Source organism: Notechis scutatus, chromosome Z (assembly GCF_049901735.1).
Source record: "Notechis scutatus isolate UNSWTSFEM ecotype Mainland chromosome Z, rNotScu1.2, whole genome shotgun sequence".
NCBI lineage: Eukaryota > Metazoa > Chordata > Lepidosauria > Squamata > Elapidae > Notechis > Notechis scutatus.
In genome coordinates this window covers 139,647,455-139,674,068 of record NC_142025.1, presented here as the reverse complement: position 1 = coordinate 139,674,068, position 26,614 = coordinate 139,647,455, and the positions used below count along the sequence as shown (strand labels likewise).

At 38.0% G+C, this 26,614-nt stretch overlaps 1 protein-coding gene across 1 annotated transcript in view; it reads left to right on the top strand.

Moving 5' to 3' along the window:
- The window catches only part of LOC113418508 (transmembrane protease serine 9-like), a 43,568-nt gene extending 40,965 nt beyond the window's left edge, over window positions 1-2,603 (top strand). The window contains exons 11-12 of the mRNA XM_087947276.1: window positions 19-182; window positions 2,157-2,603. Of these exons, the coding sequence (XP_087803402.1) occupies window positions 19-182; window positions 2,157-2,603 (611 nt within the window). The remainder of the gene's footprint in view (window positions 1-18; window positions 183-2,156) is intronic.
- The last annotated feature ends 24,011 nt before the right edge of the window (window positions 2,604-26,614 follow it).

Genomic DNA, 26,614 nt, shown 5'->3' with positions numbered 1-26,614 from the left:
CCTTCCTCTCTCCCACAGTCCCCTTGCCATTTCCACTAACCCTCCAGGAAGTGCAAGTGTCTCTCATAAACCAAAACATCTGCAGCCAGATCTACAACAGCTTTCCAGTTTTGGGCAAGGATGCTATCAAGGATGATATGATTTGTGCAGGTTATCCAAACAGTGGAAAAGATTCCTGCCAGGTAAGATGTTCCATATGTTTTTTTTTTTAAATTTCTTACATCCAGGGGGTTAAATTCAATTACCTCTTTTCTTCTGTAACATGAGGATGTATGGAAAACATATTATCATGGCGTTATAGTTATACTTTTTATGATGATTTGAGCTTAGTCAGTAACACTATGAATGATAGACACTACTGAGAGATCATTTTTTTCTGTATGATGCCTGCCCCTTTCTCATTGAGATATCTGAGATGGATCACTGACCATTATTGTGGGTTTCTCTTTTTAGTGAATTGGGGCTGAGCATTCTCTGTTAGCACCCAAGTGTTGTTTGTGTTGTTAAAGTGAAGGTCCTGACATCTTTGCCCACTTTTCAAAAAGTCCTAAAAGCATCCTTCATAAAGCACCTTTATTCAAATCAGATTTTCATCTATTGGCTGCATTAACAGTCTTTCCTAATAGATTGCTTTGATCTGTATAGGTGTTCAGCTCAGTGTTCAATAGTTGATTTTAGTTGCCTCTTTACTTCTTGGATAAAGGGTGACTTAGCTCCAACTGGGCTATTGTCATTCATATAACATGACAATAATGGGTCAAAGCAAGATAAGGACACTATAAACTAATTGTTCTCTAATGGCTTCTCATCTGAGTAGCTATCCATAATAATTAAGAGCTGAGTAGGCAAAAGCAATCATCAAGCAGCAGACTGGAGCTAAAGAGCTTTTCAGAGACTTTCACAAATTATTTCTGGCAGTTTAGCTATTCTCACTGACTAATCTCAATTATTGATACAGATTTTCCAAAATTAAATTCAGCATTCCTTCTCTCAAATGTTTTGCCCATCCAAAAATTGACTCGGGTTACAGATATTTTCTTTCACAGCTACAAGGATGGACTGCATTCTTGTATATCCAACTGGATTGATGTAATGTGTTATTTAAGTTTTTTAGAGTCTCCATAAATTGGTTTCTTATTATTTTATTTCTGATACTGCTATCATTTTATCAGTACTTTAACTATGTATGTTTACTTGTATTCCAGTCTAAGATTGTTACAAAGAATTTGCTCATTCAATTGTTTTTATTTTATTTTATTTTTGGGGGAGGAACGAAAGAGAAAGTAACAATAAAACCAATGATAGAACAGTGCAACTTTACAGATTATAATACAATTTATGAATTATTTTGATAGTCTGTTTCTCATAGAATTCCATGTATGGAATTGTATTTTATTTATTTGTTTAATTATATTTTGCCTTTATTCTGTTTTTTTCTTTTTTTAAATAACTCAAGGAAGCAAATATATCCAATCTTCCTCCTTCCTCCTATTTTCCCCACAATAACAACTATATGAGATGGGTTGGGCTGAGATACAGCGATAGGCCAAGGATCATCCAGCTTGTTTTTCATGACTAAGGTGAAACTAGAACTTACACATTCCTGATTTCTGGCCTGGTTCTTTAACCCACTAGAACAAACTGGCTGTCTATGCCCATGTACTGTTACTAGAAATTGACAAGAGCCCTCAGCAATCGAAATTACAATAACTTTAAATAAAATAAACTTAAAGGGTTTTCCCCAATATTGCAGATACAGGTAGTCCTTGCTTAGCAATTGCAATTGGTACCAACAATTCCATTGTTAACTGAAGCAGTCACTAAACGAAAATCATGTGATCTTGATTGTCCTTTCAATTTTGCACAGGACAAAAGCAATCTAACTAATTGTAATGGCAAATGTATGACTGAGACAGAACTGCTGCCAAGGTGGGGCGTTAGTCCCACCGTTACTTTTTCCTCATCCATGTAACTGCAAATGGTTGCTAAATGAGGCAATTACTAAATGAGGATTAATTGTAATGGCTAAAATTAATGAGAATGTGATAAGCCGGGGAGATAAGTGACTGAGAATGTGAATGAACTCGGATCTCGTTTCAGCTCATTCACATACATACCAATGTCCCTCCTTCTTGGTTTATATCTTTCTTCCATAGGGTGACTCTGGAGGCCCCTTGACTTGCCAACTTCAAGGAAGGTGGACTCAGGCTGGGATTGTGAGCTGGGGAATTGGATGTGCCAGTACAACATTCCCTGGTGTCTACACTTCAGTACCTTACTATTCTGACTGGATCAAATATGTAATGGAGGAGAACATGAGCAACAAATCCAACTCCAGCAATATACCCACTCAAACTATATCCACACCAGGAGTGTCCTCTCAAACTATATCCACACCAGGAGTGTCCTCTCAAAATATATCCACACCAGGAGTGTCCTCTCAAAATATATCCACACCAGGAGTGTCCTCTCAAAATGTTACCAATCTAGTAATAACCACTCAAACTGTATCTGATCCAGTAGTATCCACTCAAAATGGGTCCAACTTACTAGTACCCATGCTAGTTGTGCTTTTATTGTCCATTGGACTGGCTGTTATTTGATATCTCTTTGCATTCAGTTTATCAATTAACAGAATTTCCCAACCTTAGAAACTTTTATGTATATGTATATGTTAAAAATATTTATATCATGGATCTAGAAAAACAAACATGTGCAAAACACTTCCCTTTTTACTATGCTTGCCAGTGAAAAGCAAAATCGATTCATGGAAGAAAAACCAATTATTGAGTTTAAAATCACTACAAAGTAAAAAATACTTTTTGCTGCTCTAATAAAGTTGCTTTATACACATTTTTTTCAAAATTCTTTTTTTTATAATTTAAAGTTTTGAGAATTTTTATACCAACGTTTCTCTATATGTTTTATTTTTCTCTATGTTTCTTTATACAAATTCCTTGTGTGTCTAATCACACTTGTCCAAATAAAATATTCAGTTCAATTCAAATTTTATAGTATACCACATTCTTAATTGTATTGTAAGAAAACAAAAATGTGTCTCTTTAAATTAACAAAGAATATTTTAAAAATTATATCCCACTGCATGTAAATAACTACAGTATGTCTATGCAAATCCTTTGGGTAACATATTTTGGACTATGGATAAACTTCTTTTTCTATTATTCCAATTATTAACAGCCATGGTGGCGCAGTGGTTAGTGTTACGACCAGCAAGTCCTCACTCCAGTCCACTGTTTAAGCGGGAGCTGGGAAAGTCCCTGATTGGCTGGACCATTTGACAGCTCCGGTATAAAAGAAGCTGTCAAACAGAATCAGCTGTCTCTCTCTCTCAGCTGCTGCTGCGAGCCGCGGCTAGCCACAGCTGAGTTACAAGTTAACAATAAAGCCTGTTAGAGCTTTATACTGCCTCCGCCTCTTCTTCTAAGCACGCCAAATATAAAACTGGCAACAAGGATGGGATGCTGATGAACTGAGGCAATTCCTGAGGCAAAAGAGAGAGCACCACACGGCTGAAGTCACTTCAAAAAGAGTTGTCACTAGAGCAGTCACTATTGAATGAAGAAATGGCGGCGGCGCCAAATTTTCCACCTTTTCGGCCAACCTCCAAGACGTGGACATCATACATCAATAGGTTTGAATGCATCATGGATGCCACGAACCTTTCTGACATCCCTCCTAACAGGAAGAAAGCATATTTCCTAAGTTTCTGCAGGGCCACCGTTTTTGACACTGCCACCGCGCTGCTGTCTCCTCAGATGGTCAAGGCTGTCCCCTGGGAAGAACTACAAGAGGTTCTCAGTAACCACTATGCCCCAAAACCATCGCGTATTGCCCGCCGCCATGCATTCAGGAGAAGAAGCCAAGCAGAAGGAGAGTCTGTAAGTGAATACATGGCGGCTCTTCGTTCAGCCGCCCTGCAATGTGGTTTCCAAGATCATCTAGACGATATGCTGCTGGACCAGCTCATCTGTGGGGTGAGAGACCTTCAACTTCAACGACAGCTGCTGGCTAAAGGTGACCTCACCTTGAAGCAAGCCATCGAAGAAGCCCAAGCCACTTAAATTATCCGCGGCCAAAATACAAAAACCAAGCAGTCTCCCCGGGGTAAAACCCAGCACTGCGGTCCACTACGAAGATACCTACGGTGAAGAGGATGACTTCGAAGAGGAAGAAGCAATCAATCTCCTCCAAGCACCTCAGCCGACGCAGAGAAAAAGTTTTCCTGCTGACAAGAAACAACTTACACCACAGCTGATTTGCCTCAGCTGTGGAGGAAGCCATCTGAGAGCCACTTGCCGTTTCCGAAACGCTGTCTGCCTAAAGTGCCAGAGGAAAGGCCACATAGCTAGAATCTGCCAGGCACCTAAAATCACAATCCTGCCATCTCAACATCTCAAACAACCTAGAAACCTCAAATCCAAAGAGGAATGCTATGCCATCAACAAAGCATTCCCAAGAGCTGAGTCACCAACTTATTCTTTTAATGTTAATAAAATTAATGTTGATCTTCTCTTAGAAGGCAACCCCTGTCAGATGGAGGTAGACACTGGATCATCTCTATCTCTCATCTCATGGAAGACTCTACAGAACCTGCTACCAGACTTCCACAAGGATCAGCTGAGCCCCTGCAATCTGACACTGAAAGACTACCAAGGACAATCCATTCCTGTCCTCGGAACAGGCAAGTTCCATATTCAATACAACAATTTTCAGGGTCACCTTCCACAAGTTATCATAACTGGGGACTTACCTAGCTTACTGGGATTGGATTGGTTCCATTCCTCGGGTCTCCAAGTAACTGGAGTACATGCTGTTACCCCCCACAACATGCAGTAACTTCTTGCTGACTATTCAGAAGTTTTCTATGATAAACTGGGGTGCTACAATGACACTCCTATTTCTCTTAACTTGGATCCTAATGTTGCGCCTATACACCTCAAACCTCGCAGAGTGCCATTGGCATTACATGCTAAGGTGGATGCCCAGTTTGACAAATTTGATTTCGCAAGGGGTTTTGGAACCAACTGACTTTTCTACATGGGAAACTCCCATTGTAATACCTTTAAAAAAAGATGGCTCCATAAGAATCTGTTCGGACTACAAGTCCACAAGAAACAAGGGTCTCCAACCAAACGCTTATTCTGTCCCTATCATACCGCACCTGCTCCATTCCCTGGGAAAAAGCTCCATTTTTACCAAGCTGGATATGATTCAAGTATACCAGCAATTCCTAGTGGACAATGAGATTGCTGAGGCCCAAACAATCATTATGCATAGAGGCGCTTTCAAATGTAAGCGTTTACAATTCGGTGTCAGCGTAGCCCCTGGCATATTCCAATCCATTATGGAACGTTTGTTATACAATATCCAGGGTGTCATTCCATATTTCGATGACATCCTCATTGCTGCTGACAACCCACAGGACCATTTGCACAGATTACAAAAAGTTCTCCAGTGTTTTAAACAGGCTGGGCTAAAATTGAACAGGAAAAAAATGCATCTTCGCAGTTTCACAGATAGATTTCTTTGGATATCATATTGACCACAAGGGAATTCATCCTATAGAATCCAAAGTATGGGCCACCCAGGAGGCCTCAATTCCTCAGAACAAGACTGAGTTGCAAGCCTTTTAGAGACTGAAAAAATGTTAGAAAGCAATATAACAATGATGGAATTAACTGAAGCACTTAAGAAGCAAAATAATGGAAAGGCACCAGGTCCAGATGGGCTTCCGGCAGAATTTTATAAAACATTACAAGAACCGCTGAGTCTTCCACTGCTAGAAGTCATGAATGAAGTTATGTTAAAGAAGACGATACCTAAAACATGGTCAGAAGCCTATATTACACTTATTCCAAAAGAAGAGGCTGATCCACTGCAAATTAAGAACTATAGACCTATTTCTTTACTAAATGCAGACTATAAAATTTTTGCTTCAATTTTGGCAGAAAGACTTAAAAAATACTTAAATAACTTTATTCATCCTGACCAAAATGGATTTCTGCCAAAGAGACAAATTAAAGATAATATGAGAGTAATTTTGGATACTTTGGAATATTATGAGGTACACCCTGAAAAACAAATGGCATTGATATTTTTAGACGCACAAAAGGCATTTGATAATGTGAATTGGAGATTTATGTTATAATTATTGGAACAGATGGGTTTTGCCAGAAAATTCATTCAAGCAATAGAAGCCATATACCATAAGCAAACGGCAAAGGTAATGATAGAGGGAGAATTGACAGATCCCATCAATATAAGAAAAGGTACAAGACAAGGATGCCCACTATCACCTTTGTTATTTGTATTAACTTTGGAAGTGTTGAATAGAAATATTAGAGACGATAAGAGTATAAAAGGAATGAAAATTAAAAAAGAAGAATTTAAATTGCAAGCCTTTGCGGATGATTTGGCTTTCATATTAGAAGATCCTTTAGAAACAGCACCAAAATTATTGGAAAAGATAGAGGCATATGGTAAGGTGGCTGGTTTGAAAATAAATAAAGATAAAACAAAGATCTTGACAAAGAATATGCTACTAAGACAAAAAGAAGAACTGGCAGACCTATTGAAAATTCAAGTCACGAACAAGGTCAAGTATTTGGGGATACATTTGACAGCAAGATGTAGTACATTAAAAGAGAACAATTACATTAAACTTAAACTACAGATAGCGTTAGATTTGACGAAATGGGAAAATCTACAATTGTCATTAGTAGGGAGAATTTCAACAATCAAGATGAATATCCTGCCCAGAATTTTATACCTGTTTCAAACAATACCAATTAGGCTTGGAAAGGACTATTTTGAAGATTTAAATAAAATTGTCTTGAAATATATATGGCAAGGTAAGAAAGCGAGAATAAAGTTAAAACTTTTGCAAGACGCTAGAATTAGAGGAGGATTTGGTTTGCCTAACTGGGAGTTGCACTACCAAGCTACAAACTTGATTTGGGCTAAGGAACAGATAACATTAAGAAATACTAGATTGTTGACATTAGAAGGACATGATTTGCTGTTGGGGTGGCATGCTTTTCTATGGTATAAGGGAACTAAAACACAGGGCTATTTTAGAAGACATCATATACGGGAGTCTCTATGGTTAAATTGGGAGAAGATTAAAAGACAATGTTATTTGAAAATTCCAGTCTGGTTATCGACTATTGAAGCATTTTCCTATCCTATAATATATAAGAAGGAACAAACAGTTAGATATGGGGAAATATTGGATGAAAAGGGTGAACTTAAATCGATGCAAAATCTAGAGGAACAAGGTATAAAGATGAATTGGTTTTCATATGCGCAAATACATTCAAGGTATGATGAAGATCTCAAAACAGAAGGATTTTATGACAAATTGACTGACTTAGATAAGATTTTGACAGGTACTGATGAAAAGGTGATTTAAAAATTGTATGGTTATTTATTGGAATCTAAACTAGAGGAAGAACAAGTTAAAGAAACTATAATTGCTTGGGGGAAGAATTTTGGATATGGGATTGATTTACAGAAATGGCAAAAATTGTGGTCTCAAAATTATAAAATGACAATGTCAACAGCATATAAAGAAAAATTTGTATAAGATGTTTTACAGGTGGCATTTCCCCCCGACAAGAATAGCAAGAATGTTCAAGAATAAATCCGAAAAATGCTGGCAATGTCATCAGATACCTGGCTCATATTACCATATGTGGTGGACTTGTGAGGACGCTAGAAAATACTGGACTAAAATACGCATGTGGTTGGAAAAAATGATAAAGAAACATATAGACTTGAAACCAGAGATTTTTTTATTGGGGATTTTACCTGATACATACAGTAAAGATTTAAAATATTTGATTGTAAATGTATTAACAGCAGCTAGGATTGTATTTGCTAAAAATTGGAAAAATGAGAAAATACCATTACAGGAGGAAATTATTAAGAAAATATTGGAATGTGCTGAAATGAGTAGATTGACATTTGAAATTAGAGAACAAGAGGATAAACAATTTTATAAAATTTGGGACCTTTTCTATCAATGGTTAGATAATAAAATACAATAATAGAATACTTAGAATTTTAGAAAATAATGAATAGATAAAGATGTATTTCTTTTTTTGTTATTATACTTATAAAATGTTTTTAGGATAGATTTGGGGACGATTATATGAATTGTTATAAAATAAACTAAGTAAATTATAGTTATCTCGTAAAGTATGAATGAACAAAATTATAGTCAAATGATTGATTAATAGCGATACTAGGGTATTCAAATTTTGATTGATAATATGAGTTATTATGCAATGTAATTGTAATTGAGACTATGAAATGGATGCACAAAAAAATTTGTAAACCAACCGACACACTGCTTGTATATTTATGAAAGAAAGTTGGATATTTTTATGTTTTGTTTGTTTTTGTTTGTCTTTAAAAACCAATAAAACTTGTTTAAAAAGAAAAAGACTGAGTTGCAAACCTTTTTAGGACTTCTAAATTTCTACAGCTCCTTCCTGCCCCACAAGGCCACTTTAGCAGAACCATTGCACTATTAGGCTATTAGACTCTAAGACGCAGTAGCATTGGGGATCCAAGGAACAGGCATCTTTCTCTGCAGTGAAATCCCTCTTCACCTCAACCAAGGTCCTCATTCAGTTTAGCAATGCTCTCCCCCTTATCCTAGTTTGCGATGCTTCCCCTTATGGAATTGGGGCAGTCCTAGGTCATAAGTTACCTAATGGCCAGGAAGCCCCCATAGCTTATTTTTCTAGGACTCTCTCAAAGCCTGAGCGCAACTACAGCCAAATAGATAAAGAGGCATTGGCTGCTGTGGCCTCAGTCAAAAGGTTCCATGAATACCTCTATGGACACCAATTTGAGCTCATCACGGACCACCAGCCTTTGTTAGGCATCCTGGCAGGGGACAAGCCCAGCCCACAAATCCTCTCCCCTAGAATGACCCGATGGATAATCTTTCTAGCTGCTTACAGCTATAAGTTGACTTACAGGCCTGGCAAGGGTGTAGCTCATGATGATGCCCTTAGCAAGTGCCCTTTGCCCCTTCTGGCTGTTGATCCTGCCCCTTCAGCCTCTGTGTTCCTGCTGGAAGATCTGTGTTTGCCTCTGACAACTGATGACATCGCCTACACCACCAGCAGAGATGTACAACTGTCTAAAGTCATGGACTGGGTGCAAAGTGGGTGGCCCAGGGAAACCACTACAGTAGAATTCCGCCCTTTCAAAACACGCCAAACCGAACTGACCATGCTAAAAGGGTGTTTATTGCGGGGTCCCCGAGTAAGTATTCCCAAACTACTAAGACCACGCATTATTGAAGTTCTGAATGAGGGTCACCCAGGGATCAACCTGATGAAGGCTCTGGCTAGGAGCTATGTGTAGTGGCCGGGTCTGGATGAGGCAGTCACCAATAAAGTTCAGAATTGCTCCATCTGCCAGATGTCCAGGCCTGCTCACCAGCTGCCTCTTCTGGGGAGTAGAGTACACATGGACCTGGCAGGTCCCATGCAAGGGAAAAACTTCCTAATTGTGGTAGATGCGTTTTCAAAGTGGGTAGAGCTGGTTCTCCTCCAATCAACCACTTCAGATGCTGTAAGCAGAGCTTTAGACAAGATTTTCACTTCCCATGGGTACCCTGACACCCTGGTCTCTGATAACGGGCCCCAATTCACCTCATCCCCTTTTGAATTGTTCCTGGCCCAAAGAGGAATCAGACATGCCCTAGTTTCCCTGTTTCATCCAGACTCCAATGGCCTTTCAGAACAAGCTGTAAGATCAGCAAAAAGAAGGATGACGGAAGGGGACTGGTCTACCAGGGTAGCCTGGTACCTACTTACCCAACACACCACCCCAAGCGCAGCCACCAACCTCTCGCCTGCCGAACTATTAATGGGAAGGAGACTCCGGACAACCCTAGACAGGCTGCACCCTAATTATGCCCCCAGGGTGCCCCTCGACTCATCTAGCAAGACAAGGGAATTTAGGCCTGGGACCCGGTCTACTCCCGAAATTATGCAGGGAATCCCTTATGGTTGCCCGGGTGGGTTGAGCAGAAAACAGGCCCCAAATCCTACAGGGTGAGATTGTTGGATAGACGATTATGGCGCCTACATGTGAACCAACTAATAAGCCGTTGGAGTGCCCCAACAGGTCCAGCCCAGAGGGAAACTGAGGCAATGGACTACGAATGGGGCAAAACCAAGGCCCATAGCCGACCGACTCCCGACCAGCGATCTGTCGCGGAAGACATACCTGGAGAAGCCGCGACACCAACCAGAGACTGCTCGCCAGCATTCGGAGAAGACCTTCCATGGCCAGCCAGCGACACCAACCAGAAGACCTTCCATGGCCAGCCGAGAATGGCCGGAGAAGAGAGCCGACACCACCCCGAGGGGAGAACGCCAGCCCAGCAGCAGGTCCTTCCATTTTGCTCTGATCTCTCATAGTGAACTGAAGCAACAATACCTGCATATGGAAACCAGGAGTGCAGCAGTTCACAAAGCAGCATTATATAGCTAGAAAAAGATGATACTGTTTTTATAAACCTCAGCAAAAGGCATTATGAATCAAAATCAGAATTGTTTTCTCTTCATTAAATTTTCTCTGTTGTTCAAGTCAGGCCTTACAACAATTATATAACATTTGAGAAGAAAGATGCAGCCCAGCAAACCAGCACTAGAGGCCAAGATGGAAAATATCTCCACCACCACCATGTACTTCCCCTTGGTGCTCAAATAGGTTGGAACAAAAGCTATCCAAACACTGCAGAAGTCCAACATGCTGAAAGTGATGAACTTGGCTTCATTGAAAGTATCAGGTAATTTCCTGGCCATGAAGGCAACTATGAAACTAACAACAGCCAAGAGGCCCAAATAGCTTAGGACACTGTAGAACATAGTCACAGAGCCTTGATTGCACTGCAGAATAATTTCTTCAACTACTGAATCCATATCTGTGTCTGGGAAAGGAGGATAAGTTGTTATCCATGTCATGCAAATACCTATTTGAATAAAAGAACAGGAAATGACAGTGGAGTTGGAGTCTCTTTCCCACAAACATTCTCATCTTGGATCCTGGCTTAGTGGCCTGGAAAGCTAGAACCACCGTGACAGTTTTTGCCAACACTGAAGAAACAGCCACTGTAAAGACAACCCCAAAAGTTGTTTGTTGCAGGAGACATACCATCTTCTCAGGACGACCAATGAATAGGAAAGCAGAAAGGAAGCTAGAGTTTACTGTAGTGCTAGTGCACAATTCCTTGAACATGTAGGATGGGAAAAACTGGAGCAAGATTCAAGTAAGGATATAATCATAGAAACCTATAGAAGATCAAAACAATATATCAGTAAGCAAAAGAGTACAATTAAAGAAGAAGTACAGGAAGAGCTCATAAAACCAGAACAGGAAAGAATAGATGAACAGGATGAGGTAGATAAACAGGAACAAGTAGTACATGAAAGTCCACCTGTAAGCCCTGTAATACCTGGACGATCAACATGTGAAACCAGACCACCTGACAGGTACCAAGCAAGTGTAGTTTGCCAAGTTAGTGAAGTTCCAACTACTATTGAAGAACTTAGAATGTATCCTGCAAAGGATCAAGAAAATTGGCATAGAGCGATGGAGAAGGAACTAAATTCACTGAAACAAATGGAAGTTTATGAAAACGTTAAATTACCTCCAGGTAAAAAATCCATTGGCTGTAAATGGATATTTAAATTGAAAACAGGTAAATATGGAACTGTTACCCATAAGGCTAGGTTGGTAGCTCAAGGATTTAATCAAACTGCAAGTGATTATGACGAAGTATTTGCACCGAGTCTAAAAGCAACAACCTTGAGAGCAGCTTTAGTGTGGGCAGCTAAGAACTATATCATAAATCACTTAGATGTAGAAACTGCCTATCTGCATGCACCATTGCAGCACACAATATACCTAAAGAAACCTGTAGGAATTAAGAACGATAGAACAAATAATGACTGTTGGAAGCTTAAAAAGAGTCTCTATGGATTAAAACAATCTGGTTACGAATGGAACCAATATATTGTTAAGGAGTTAACCAATATAGGGTTTAAAGCAGGTTTAGCTGATTCATGTTTATTTAAGAGAGAGACTAATGGAACAGTATCATTGTTATTATTATTCACTAATGATCACAAAAACTAATAATGAAGCTACTGAAATAATATCATTATTAGGTAAGAAGATAAAAATAAAGCAACTAGGAGAGATAAAGCAGTATCTAGGATTAACCATAAATAAAACCAAAGTTGGCTATAAGATATCTCAAGAGGATAAGATTTATCAATTACTAAAAACATACAAGATGGAACTTTGTAAGCCGGCTAAAACTCCAATGAGTCAAGAATTTAGCCACACTGATTTTCAAAGTCCAAAGTTTGATAAAACTATCTATCAATCGCTAATTGGTAGTCTATCGTACATTAGTAATTGGTCAAGGCCAGATATTGCGTACAGCGTTAATCAATTGACACGATTCAACGCTGAACCTACTGAACGACACTGGCAAGCGACAAAACGTATCTTAAGATATCTTAAAAGAACAATGCACTATGCATTGTATTTGGAGCCAAAAGATGATCTGATTTTAAGTGCATATGCTGATGCAAGTTTTGCAACAGACATAAACACTAGGAAATCAACTTCAGGTACGGCTATACTGTTAGGAAAAGCACTGATTGGTTGGAGGTCAATTAGACAGCAACACATAAGTATGTCTACAATGGAAGCAGAATTTTCTTTTCTTTTTTTAAATATAGTTTATTAATTTTTACAATTAAAACCAGTCACAATACATACACAAATAAGCAAAAGAAAGAAAAAGAAAGAAAGAAAGAAGAGAGAAGAGGAAGAGAGGGAAAGAATTTTGAGAAAAGAAAAGAAAGAAAGAGGTTACAGGATAAAAAGTATTCTTATTTTAACAGTTTGCAAGATCTTCTTTTGTTTTCATCACCTTAACTTGTGTCATATAACCACACCTGTTTTTAACTTATATAGCTACCTCATTATTATGTATTGATACTTTTCTTTTATGCCTTATGATATATAATTTATCTTTGGTCAATCCAATTATACCAACAATTCCAGCTATCGTAATATAGTGAAGTGTCTTTGTTTTTAGCGCCAAAGTCAATTTATCCATTTCTGCGCATTTTGAGATTTTTCAATAATCATTTCTTCTGATGGAATTTGATGTTTTTTCCAGTGTTGAGCGAAGGCTAATCTGGCCGCTGTTAAAATGTGTATTGTTATGTATTTGGTTTTTTTTGGAAATTTGCTTATCAAAAATCCCTAGTAGGAAGGACTCTGGTTTGTATTCGATCTGCTCTTTGGTGATTTCTTCCAACCAAGTTTTGATTTTCTTCCAATACTTTTGGGTTTCTGCACAAGACCACCACATATGGAAAAAGGTTCCTTCTTTTTTTCCTACACTTCCAGCAATGCGGACTCATGTTGGGGTGCATCTTCGCTAACCTCGAAGGGGGAGATGCCATCTATAAAACATTTTATAAAGATTTTCCTTGTATGCTGCCGATTTGGTAATCTTATTGTTTCTGCCCCAAACTTTCTCCCATTCCGCTAATGTGATGCTCGCCCTACGTTCTTACTCCAAGCAATCATATTTCCTTTTACAATTTCTTCTTCTAGTTCTGTTTCTAATAAGTAGTTATAAAATTTTTGTTATGTTTTTTTTATTTGATCCTAATAAAATTTTATCTGACTATTGCAGTTTGTTATTAATTCCGAATTCTTTTTTGTCTTGTTTATATCTGCTTTGAATCTGAAGGTAAACCCACTAATCAATTTTATGTCCTTGTTCCTGAAGATCCAGCCTCGGTTTCAAATTTCCTTGTGGGTCTAATAAGTCTTTGTATTTAATCATTTTGGTAAGCTCCAAATTGTTTGGGTGAATCATTGCCTCCATTGTTGAAATCCATACTGGTACTTTTGTATAATGTTTTTTCCTTATTTTCCTCCAAATTGTTAATAGTGCGTCTCTAATTAAATGTCTATGGAAATATTTTTGACTGGTTTTCCCTACGTCCCATAGAAAAGCGTGCCACCCCCTTTGTAAATCATGGCCTTCTAGAAATAGTATTCTTTTATTGGTTAAATTCACCCAATCCTTCAACCAAACTAATGAGGTGGCCATATGGTATAACTCCCAGTTTGGAAATGCTAACCCTCCCCTGCTCTTCATATCCTGCATTGCTTTTACATTTATTCTGGTTTTTTTCCCTTGCCAAATAAATTTCAGGGTTGTTCTATTGAGTTCTTCAAAAAACTTCTTATGTAATTTAATTGGGATCATTTGGAATAGGTACAAGAATTTAGGGAGAATGTTCATTTTAATAGTAGCAATTCGGCCTAGTAGTGAAATTTGAAGTTTCCCCCACGATTCTAAATCTTTCTTTACCTGGTGTATCAGTTTATCATAATTGTTTTCTTTAAGTGTCTTACAGTGTGGGGTTAGCCAAATTCCTAAGTATTTCACTTTCTTTGTCACTTGTATATGCATTATTTCTTCTAGTTCTATTTTCTGGTTTTCTGTTAGGTTTTTGGTCATTAATTTGGTTTTTTTTTTTTTTTTTTTAAGTCCCGCTACTGCTCCAAATTTCTCTAATTCACTCATCAATTTTGGTCCCCTGTCTTTTGGTTCTTCAAGGAAGAAAATCATGTCGTCCGCAAACGCTTGCAATTTATATTCCTCTTTCTTAACTGTTAATCCCTTTATATCTGAATTCCGCCTAATTTGTGTTAATAATGTCTCTAATGCTAATATGAAGAGCAGGGAGAGAGTGGGCACCCCTGTCTCACTCCTTTTTCTATCTTTATTGGGCGGGTGCATTCCCCATTCACTATTATATTAGCTTGTTGTGTATCATATATAGTTGTTATAATATTTTCAAATTTGGTACCCAGATTCAAATTATAAATTTTTGAATTAAAAATTGCCAATTCAAATTATCGAAAGCTTTTTCTGCATCTAGGAACATGAGTGCTACTTATCTCTCTGGGTGGGCTTCATAAAATTCTAGTACGTCTAATACTATTCTTAGATTATTCTTTATTTGCCTAGTTGGAAGGAATCCGTTTTGATCTTCATGTATATACAAGTTTAGCAATCTTTTTAATCTGTTTGCTATAATAGAAGTGAATATTTTATAATCAGTATTTAGGAGTGAAATCGGCCTGTAATTGTTTATATATCTGGGATCTGTATCCTCCTTCGGGATCAGCGAAATCAGTGCCCCCCTCCATGAGTCCGGCATCCTGGCTGCTAGTAAAACGTCATTAAAAACTTCCACCATAAGTGGTCCGATTTGATCTGCTATTGCTTTGTACAGCTCCCCTGGGATCCCGTCTGGGCTCGGGGTTTTATTATTTTTCTGGCTCTCTATTGCTGATTTCAATTCCGATTCAGTAATGTCTTTATTTAATAGTTCAGCCATTTCTTCCCCAATTGCCTTATCCTTTACTTCATCTAGATAATTCCTTATTCTATCTTCACTGACATCCTCTCTTTTGTATAAATCTTCAAAGTATTTATGAATGATTTCTTTTTTCTGTTCTATTTCCTGGTATGTATCTCCTTTGCTATCTATTAACTGGTATATCAATCTCTTCTCTTTCTTTTTTTCAATTTATAAGATAGCCATCTTCCTGGCTTGTTGGCATGTTCAAAATAGATTTGTCTGGTTAAGTTCAAATTCATAGTCATTTTCTCTTGATCAATTAAATTCAGTTTGTGTTTGGCTATACTTATCTGATTTTGCAGTTTGGATTCTTTTGGGTTATTTTGTAGAAGGGTTTCTAGCTCCTTAATTCTTTGTTGTAATTTGTTTTGTTGGGAATATTTTTCCTTGTTTCTCTTGGCATTATAAGAGATTGTTGTGCCTCTTATAACCGCCTTCATCGTATCCCAGACATTTTGTTTCGTGGTTTCTCCATTATCATTTTCTTTAATAAAAAAATTCAATTCCTCCTTTAATTTATTAATGTATTCTTTCTCTCTTATTAATTGAGTGTTTAAGGTCCATCTTTTCTTTGGTTTTACCCTGCCCTTCCATATTACCTGTATTGGATTATGGTCTGCCCATTCATTAGGCAAAATTTCCACTTCTTTTGTCTCATTTGCTATTTCCCCACTCATCCATGCCATATCAATCCGTGTCCATGTTTGGTGGGGATTTGAATAAAATGTAAATTGTCTTTTTTCAGGATGTAATCTTCTCCATATATCTGTCAGGTTTAGCTCTTTCATCATTTCCCTACAAATCTTGGGGAGCTCTCTCTTCCCCTTTTTATTCTTCCCGGCATTACTGTGATCATTTTGGAAATCAGCAATGGAGTTGAAGTCCCCTACCATACAAATATTTCTTTTTGCAATTCAACCAATTTTCCATATAGGTGTTTAAAAACTCTTTTTGGTCTCCATTTGGGGCATATATTACTACTAAAAGAATTGGAATATCATTAATCCAGATCTGCAAACCCAGAGTCCTTCCTTCTAAGTCCGACCATATTAGCTCAGATTTCAAATCCTCTTTCACATATACTGCGATTCCCTTCTTTTTCTCCTCATCTGCTGGTGTGGTAAATAACTTTCCTAATTTCGGGCATTCTAAATATTTTTCATCCTTCTTCTTTATATGGGTTTCTTGCAGGCACGTTATATCTGCATTATGTTTAATTAATTTAGATAATATCCTTTTTCTCTTAATTGTTGAATTTAAACCATTTATGTTTATTGATAGTAATTTTTTTTCTTCTCCCATCTATTTAGTTTTGTTTTACTCTTTGTCGTGTAACAATTCCTCTCTCTTCTTGCGCTTGTGTTGATGTAGTTCCTTCTGTCTTTTGTTGTGGATAGGTATTTTCTTGGTTTCCTACCGTTCCAGTTCTATTTTTATGTCCACTGTATTCTTCTTGAAACTTTGTGTCCAATTTCTCCCTACTACTTTGCTCCTGTGGGCCCACCATCCGTTCGTAAAAATCCTGGGCTTTTTCCATAGTATCTATTTTGATTTTCCTCTCTTTCCACGACACTAACATTCCTTCTGGAATAAGCCATTTAAATAGTAGAGGATAAAGTAGAGGATAAAGTGGGGGTGTTGCAGCAGGCCTTGGAGAAAAACGAAGTTATAATAAAAGAAGTAGAGAAAAGAACCGAACGAACGGAAAGGGAATTAGAAAGGGTGGATGAAGATCTCAAAAGCATGAGCAAAGAAATGGAGGACTCCCTTGTCCTCCTAGAAATGGACAAGGCAGCAACTTACCTAAGATTCCAAAATGTGGCAGAATCAAAAGAAGACCTGGAATACTTGATGGCAGAAATACTGGCCGGTTTATTGAAGATGGATAAAGATGAAATTCAAAAAGAGTTTGATGAAGTCTACCGGGTCAATACAAACTATGCAAGACGCATACAAATGTTCCAGGGAAGTACACATACGATTCACTAGAAGAGGTGTTCGAGACATGATATATAGAACCTCAAGAGATAAAACAATAACCTACAAAGAGAAAGAAATTGTGATTCTTAAACAGATACCGAGGAGAATAAGGGAACAAAGGCGTGACTATAAATTTTTGGCAGCATATTTAAATACAATGGAAGCAGAATTTTCATGTCTATCTTTGTTGTGTACTGATTTGATTCTTTATAAACAATTGTTAATGGATATGAGAATAAATGTAAATGATTCCATTGTAGTATATGAGGACAATCAAGTAGCCATACAAATGGCTACAAATATTGTTGTGAAAACGAGAACTAAGCATACAGATCTTAGATATCTAAATGTAAGGCAATCTGTACAAAGTAATTTGATAAGACTGGAATATTGTATGTCTGAAGACAATATAGCTGATCAATTTACGAAGGCCCAAGGTTCAATCAAACACAAAGAAAGTTGTGATGATTATGGGTTAAGATTGTAAAGAGATGTATATATATTTTATGTTACCCAAAAGGGGAGTATGTTAGGAATAACCATAGTTACCTAACGTTGTTTGGGTAAATAATATATAAACCATGATAGCAAAGTTTAAATGTGTTTTCTCTAAATGATATAATTTGGGTGCGGTTGAGAAACTGCCATAAGAGGGAGCTAGAGAACCTGGATTGCTACTGGATTGATGGTTGATTGTTCTGTGTGTTCCCTGTTGCTGACGTCGAAGGAGGAAAGAGTTTTGAATGCTGCATATCTAATCTACTGTGAGAAGATATTTACTGGACTGATTTATGGATTGACATTGTAAGTTAACTGATTTTTTTTTGACACTGGATTTTTGCAATTGAACAATCTCCGGACTGAACTGACTGAACACTAGTGAATGATATTTGGACTGTTTGACCCTGCTAAACTCTTAATGGAATAAACTATTCAACTAAGACAGTGTATCCGTTTTTACTGTGTGTAAACTAAAAAACGCTTTCTCTCATATTCGCCTGACTGCCTGACTGCTGTGCACATTCTGCTAGGGTATATCCCTAACACAATCTCTGCAATTTAAAAAGGGAAGGCTTTAGACTATTTATTAAGCTAATCAGATTCTGAATAAATGGTTAAATGAAGAATTTTAATGTTGCATTTTCACTAAATATTCTACCCAATATATTAAGTTACGTATAGAAGGAGGAGAGATCAAATCAATAAAAAGGCAATATTTGTTTGAGAAGGTTTCAAAAAAAAATGTTGGTTGGCAAGAAAATTAAGAAAGGAAATTATGCATATCCACAACAATTCAAAACTGAGTAATTGAATTCAATTCTATGAGTAATTATTCCCATAACAAAACTAAAGCAAAATCCTTACATGATATCTTCACATAATGGTGGAGTTGGAACTTCATCAAAACTTAGGGCACCAGGCAGAAAACTGGCTAAGGTTCCTATTCCACCTACTGTGAGATCTCCCGATTGATGGTATCTATGATATGGCACACAAAGACTTTGAAATTTACATTTCATTTGATGAGTCTTATATTTGGAGAGAAAGTAGTGTTAGAAGTAAGATAGTTAAAGACATTTTTGGAGACAGTAAATATTAAATGTCTAGTAATAAAAACTCCTGGCAACCAGCTCTTTAGGGAAGAATCTTTCAGATATCACCCAGGAGGGTTCGTGTCTGTTTTCACCCTTTCTTTCAGCTTGAAATGTACTATAAACTGGTATGATAATAATATCCTTCATACTTTTTGCTGTTGATTGTATCCTTTGGCACTGAAGTTCAGCATGAAGTAAACAAAAAGAAAAGTACTAGTATTATTATAATTAAGGAATGAAGTAATTGCCAGTATAAATCCCAAAGAAATGAAGAAAAACATATGCTCACATAGAGAAAGAACAAAGTTTATCATTTAGAAAGAACATGTATTATTGAAATAATCAGTAACAAAAAAAGTTATGCTTTACCTCATCTTTCCCCAACCTTTTGACCTGAAGATGAAAGACAACTAAAATATACAGCTCAACATATTTTACTAGAATAAAGAAATATCTGCTTTGCTTGTCTTCATATTGTATATATGAGAATGTCTCGTTTCTCTCCCAGATCCATTACAAAAATACAATTTTGGTTTGTTGTACATCATGTAATCCTCCTATTTGCACAGTAGCAGACAGCCTAATCTCATATTAATACCCCCAAACATCTGCATTGAGTCCCCAGATAGAAGATGATCAAATGCAACCTATCTCTGTTTTCTTAAGATATGTTTGAAAGTTTAATGGATGGATGGATGGATGGATAGGCAGGCAGGCAGGCAGATGATAGATAGCCTGGAGATGGAGATAGATAGATGGGAGGTAGGTAGGTGGGGTGGGGGGGGGTGAGACAAATAGATAAATAGATGATAAAAGAAAGAAGATAGATTGGCATCTATGCAATATATCTTCAATTTTCTTAAGTTATGCCTGAAAGTCAAATAATTAAGTGCAATATTTGTACATACAGGTTTACTCCATTTTTGACTGGATTTGATATGTTCTCCTTTAGTGACCTGACCTATCTCAGACCAGTCTGAATTTGAAAACTGAAATTGGTTTACTGTATATTAATCTTAATATTTCTGTGCACTACTGGGTTGATGAGAGTTCACAGTAACAATATTATAGTGCTTAAATACTTGTGAGCCTTTTTAAATTTACAATATTTCAATATAAATATGACCTAAAACAAGATCTGTCCTCTATACAATTCCCAAACCTAGACAATGACAACCTAATTAAACAAATGAGTTACAAGCATTATATTTGTGCATTTATTTATTGAAGATAATGATCCAAAGATGCATATTTTTCAGTGGCAAAAGTATACGAACCTCTATCAGTATGCTTAAAGGAGAAATTTGAGTCAGGCATTTCAATCAATGTGATGAGAATCAGATATGAATGTGGGAGATCCTGCCTTATTGTAAGAATAAAATTCTGGGTATTCATTATCAAAGTCTGACCTTCACAACAAGGAATGTGGAAGTGTGTATTGATTTGAACAAATAAGAATTCCAAAAACAATTATTGATGCTCACCAGGCTGGAAAAGCTGTCAGAGATCATGTACAAATGGAAGCAATTCAACATGGTTGTTATGGTTGAACAACTAAGATCACACCAAGATCAAACATGTAAAACTTGATGCGGGAGGGCTTCTCTTACACTGGGGAAAGTCAGTGTTCATGAGACCACCATCAGAAGAATACTGAACAACAGTGGTGTGCATGACAGAATTGCAAGGAGAAAGACATTACTCTCCAAAATGAACATTGCAATCTGCATATACTGTAAGTTGCAAAATCCCAAATGGATAAGGTACCAGAAAAAGGCTATTGGAAAAATGTTTTGTGGGTGGATTAGAACAAAATGGAACTTTTGGCTTGAATTAGAAGTGCTAGTTTGGTGAAAGGGGAATATTGTATTTCAGCATAAGAACCTTATCTCATCTCTGAAAGATTGTGGTGGAAGTATCATAGTTTGGATCTGTTTTGTTGGACTAGACCAGGACTCTTTTTTCCTTCTTTTTCTTCACAGCCAGTAGGAAACAAAGAGTATTTTCAAGAACTGTTGGAGGGCACCATGTCCATGAAGCAAAGTAGACCTGGCAAGTCAATGTTTCAAAAGATGGTGATCATGATTGTGAAGGTTCTCATAAACTCAGCATACATCGTGTCAGCTGCTCACTGTTTCAGTGATAAACTGTATTTGATAGATGTTTCTGGAAATGTATTATGTAACTTTCCCCCACTGAAAGAGCTGCAAATATTGCTGGAGATTTTATGTGAAACACATAAAGTCAAACAGAACTATGAAGGGGAAAGTGAGAAGCATGGGGAGAAAGCAAGTTTGCAGGGAAGACTGCCCTCTTTTGGGGCAAAAGGGGGTGGCTCTTTGAAACAGTAAGCGATGAGGTTCCATTGACCACTAGGGGAAAGTATATGACCAGTTGCATCCTTAGACATATATAACTGAATTCCTGAGAGTTAGACTCATCCACCATTGTGCTTGACTACAGTTGTTTTAAGAGCTGTCCAGGTGCTCAGTGGTTATTACAGAAAGTGATGTACAGAATCTATTAGAAAGTGGAGTGAATATACTATTTTGAGAGATAACAAGAGTATGACATACCAGCAAGAAATCTGAGCTACATGACTCATACAGCCTTCTCTAAAGCCCCTTAAACTTGATTCTTGCATTTGAATGCAATAAAACATCTTCGATATATCTGCCTCTGCATAGTGAATGTTGCAGGGCGTGAAGGGAATATCATCCTTTATCTTAGACACTAAGGTGTTTTCAGACAATTTGGGTAATCAAGCTATGGAGTAGCCTGTCCAACTGAGGAGCCAGAGTATGTCAGAGAACTATAGGCTTCTGGGTTACATAAGATCTTTTCAGTTGGTTTCTGTCCATTTCCATCTGAGATGTAAGATTAGAGATTCAATAATTCCCCATTTGCTCTGCTTGCATCTATTGCATGGTTTTCTCACAGAAAGAAACATTTAGTTATTCCTTATCCCCTGAACTGCAGGATATAAGGATTCTGAAAAACTTATACAGTACAATAAATTGAGAGTTGGTTCCTGATTTCCTGGACAGCAAGGCATCACAAATGATCCAAAAGATATAGTTACTTGGGGAAGAAAAATTACAATATTTTGGGCTCTTTATATTAGGAAAAAATTGCTAAACACTAAACACTAAAATTGGAATCCCTTGGTGCACCTGTAATTCCATGAGTGTTTTACAGAATTTCTTTTACAGAAAGGATTTACTCAAAAACTCTTCAGGAATTCCAAGTTTCACTCCTGAATAATGTCTCCTGCAGCCTAAATAAAAATGAGCTATAAACCAATCCATTGTGCTCTGTGCTGGATCCATACAGGATAGGAACAACATCTGTGGGGTAATAGCAGGGGTGGGATTCTACCAGTATTCTCTAGAACCGGTTGTTAACATTCTAAGCAGTTCAGAGAACCGGTTGTTAGAAGAAATTACTGGCCTAATCCTGTAAGGAAGGCAGGAAGGAAACATTCTGGTATTGCTTACAGAAACTGCCTCTCCTTTAATTCTTATTACATTCTTGGCAGGACTAGACTTGCTGTCTCAGGCACTTCTCTGGAGTTTTTTCCCCCTCCTTTGCTGGTACTTTGCTTGTGTAGAGTGACCATTCAAAGTTACAATGGCACTGAAAAAAGTGACATGACCATTTTTCACATTTACGACTGTTGCAGCATCCCCACAGTCATGAGAGGCCAGGCGAGGAGATGTGTGCCTCAATGTGAGTAATATTGAGTTGGCCACGCCCAGCCAATAACATGACCACCAAGCCACGTCCACCCAGTCACATGACCACCAAGCCATGCCCACCAACTAAGCCATGCCCACAGAACCTGTTGTTAAAAAATTTGAATCCTACCCCTGGGTAATAGTGTGTTGATACAGAAATGCTCTTTTCATACTAGAGCTTCTCATCAACTTAGAAAGATCACACACCTACCAGATAAGTTGGTGTGCACATTAGAACAGAGAATAGATGGCTTATCAATGCAATTCTTGATTACATACACACACACACACACACACACACACACCAAGGGTGGGCTGCTGGGGGTTCACAGGGGTCTGGGAGAGCCCCTAGCTAAGATTCTGGGCAGTTCAGAGAACCCCCAAATCCCACTCCTGGCTGGCCTCGCCCACCCCACCCTGCCCCTCCCCACATGACCCGTTTTGGATGCAGGTAAGTGCAGGGCACGCGTGGAGGCTGGGGAAGGTGAAAAATGGGAGTTTGGGAAGGCCGGAAATGGGCCCATTTCCACCTTCCAGAGAGCCTCCGGAGCCCGGGGAGTCCGTTTTCACCCTCCCGTAGGCTCAAAGAAAGCTTTCAGAGCCCAGGGAGGCCATGGTGCAGGAGGCCAACTAGGCCACGCCCACCATGGCCATGCCCACCCAGCAACCAGGCAGAGAACCCTTTGCTAAAATTTTTGAAGCACACTCCTCTCTCTCTCTCTCTCTCTCTCTCTCTCTCTCACACACACACACACACACACACACACACCCTACATACTGCAGTAATAGGGTATATTGTATATGAGTAGCATAAGATTTGAACCTTATTCCAATTCCTTCAGCTACATAGAAGTCTTCTTTGTTTCTCCTCACTGGTCCTCCTGATTATGGTTGCCGGATGTGAGACACTTTTCATTAAGCTATGCTCTAGGGATCAGTTAGGACTGTTGCTTCTCTACCAGCCTCTCTGCTATGTAACAACTGTTCCTGGATCAATAGATTCTGTCATAGTCACTCATACCCTGTTTACCTCTAAGTGGACCATTCTAATGCACTCTATATGGGTCTGCCTTTGAAAAGAGTTTGGAAGCTTCCACTGATGCAAAATGTAATGGCACAAACAGTTGTGCGTGCTCCTACAACAGCACACTTTACATCTCTGCTTCGTAAGCTGCATTGGCTACCAGTTTGCTTTCAGATCCAATTCAAGGTGATGATTTTGAACTTAAAACCTTTTATGGCATCGTTAGGACAACAAAAGTTCTCCAGTACAGCCTTTGATGGTCATATTATGGCTTCCTCTTTGATTTCCATTTGATCTTTGATTTAGCGCTATTCCAGTTAAAACCCAAGTCAATTCCATAATGCCATTATCTCTTGTGTATCCATGCCATCAACTTTGTAAAAGATAATACTAGGAAGATTCCTACCTTTCAATAATGTACTCATAATTGATGTATCACTTGATTTTAACTTTTTAAGGACCCATAGTGGGCCCACTCTGAAATTTGAGGATTTTTCCATAGCAGTAAGGATAAACTTATGTTATGAACTGAAACAAGGAAGAGGCGGTTCAGTATATTGTAGTAACTTGATTATCTGCACATTCAATTGCCCTTAGAAGGTATTTGGGGACTAATATTTTATCACTGCATTTGCCTTTGGAGGGAGTAAAGGAAAATGGTCTGCAATGGAGTGTGCTTCATTTTCCTTTGTGGGGGAGCAGGAAAAGATGATGTCCCTTCATTCAAACTAGGAAATGAATAAATTGATTCTGAGTGCTAAAAACCAAGGGCAGATGGAATAAAGCTGAGTGTTTGTTTTTAATAGAAAGTGGGACCAACTTCTCTTCAGGATGGTGAAACTTTATGTGCATCTGGAAAAGGCCAGATAGGAAGCCTAATGGCTAGCAATGAAAAGAGAACAGAAAGTCTGGCAAAGTTGCAGAGTTGTGAGTAATATTTAATGAAGGGAAATAGTAGACAATGAGCCTAACCAAGCCTGTTATAAATGTACTATAAAGATTAAACATTACCTTTATCATCAAACACAAAACATGTACAAAGCTGAGACCAAAAAGAAATTTCACAGAAATATGGGGATATGAAGTAAATAGGACCTGAAATACAGACTCTTCTTAACTGTAAGAAGGAAGTAATATACAGCAGTTAGAAAAACTGACTCATAAAACTTTTTAATTTCCTTTGTCTCTAGGGAGAGTTTCTGTTTTCTTATCTCTTTTCTTGGAGGGGAAAGCATTTCTATTTTGTGCCTGTTTATATCCTTTTCATATTTTGACATAAATGATCAGATGTTACAAATGGCAATAATTGGCAATCACAAAATATACAGATGATTTTTGATAATGTATGTTGACTGTCTTTAATCTTTATGATTCCCACAAAGACACATGTCTGACAAGCTCCCTGTCCTTTGCCATAGTTGCTATATATATCATGTTTGATCTATAATATGCACATCTGGTCCACATATTTTGTCTTGTCTCTTGACAGGACAAGAGAACAAAGAGTAGATCACCACCATTACTGCTAAGACCAACATTTTGAAATACCTTGCTGAACCCTTATCCAATCCTTATTTGTCCTGTTGTCACCACCTCACAGCATTGCTAGAAATAGACTTCGACTATGTAAATCTGAACCCTTGCCTTTTTCATATACGCAATCCTTTAAAAAGAGGGATGGGCTTTGATTACATATTTGTAACTGCCCTCTTGATCTTTTGTGAACTTTCTGCCCCACCCCAGATAATCAGTCCATGGTTCTCTAGGTTCTCATAAACTTAAATCCTTCTCTCATGGTGATGGCACATGAAACAGAACTTTGACCCTGATATGTTATTGTAATGATCTGTCATCAGCCTCAGTCAAGGATTGTTTCCTTTAACTACAGGTTGTTGGTTTTTTGTTTTTGTTTTGCATGAAACTCAGCATTTCAAAAGAAAGGCAAGAATTTGAGAAATGGGCAGACCAAGTCAAAAGGGAACTAGGTATGAATTGTCTGAATTTTTACGCAATGTTAGATTATAGCTCAGATTTCCCTGGCTTTTTTCAAGAGTTGTCACTTTGATTTTTAAGCAGGGGAAGGAGATAGAAATCTTGTATTTGTATTGTCCTTACTAGGAATATTAGACATAAGGAAAATCCATGTTTTCTGCTCACCTATCAATAGGCCTGCCTCACACACACACACACACACACACACCACACTTCTGGAGTTTAGGAATGATGGCATCATCCTCCATCATTCCCTACTATTCATACATACTGTATGCCCCTACTTCCTGGTTTGTGTTAACTCAGCTCCAAGATTGCTACCTACTGTACTAAACTATCTTAAGCCCTTCTGAGTAGTTGGTCTGCAGTGCTGCTTTTCAGACCCTCACTGATTGGCTTTAGCAGCTGACATTATCTTCTCTCCTCTAGCAACTCTTCTCTTTCGTGTCCATTTCATCCTGGACTATCAGCCTCCAATATTTTCCATTAGTCAGCAGCTGTTATTTCTCTCTTTTTAACTATGGTCCATTAAGCTGAGGGACATTCCACAGCCCTTTTTTCCCCACTAGAAATTCATCAATTCATTCAACCCTCATTATCTCTCCAGGAGGTTTTGGCTCAGGCTTTGTGAAACATGTTCTCTTTGCATTACACACCCAACCACATACCTACCCAACTGCAAAAGCTTTCTATCTCTTCCCTTTTCCCCCATCCCCACTACATGATCTTTAAGCTGCAGATTCAGTATCTTGGAATAAAACTACAGCA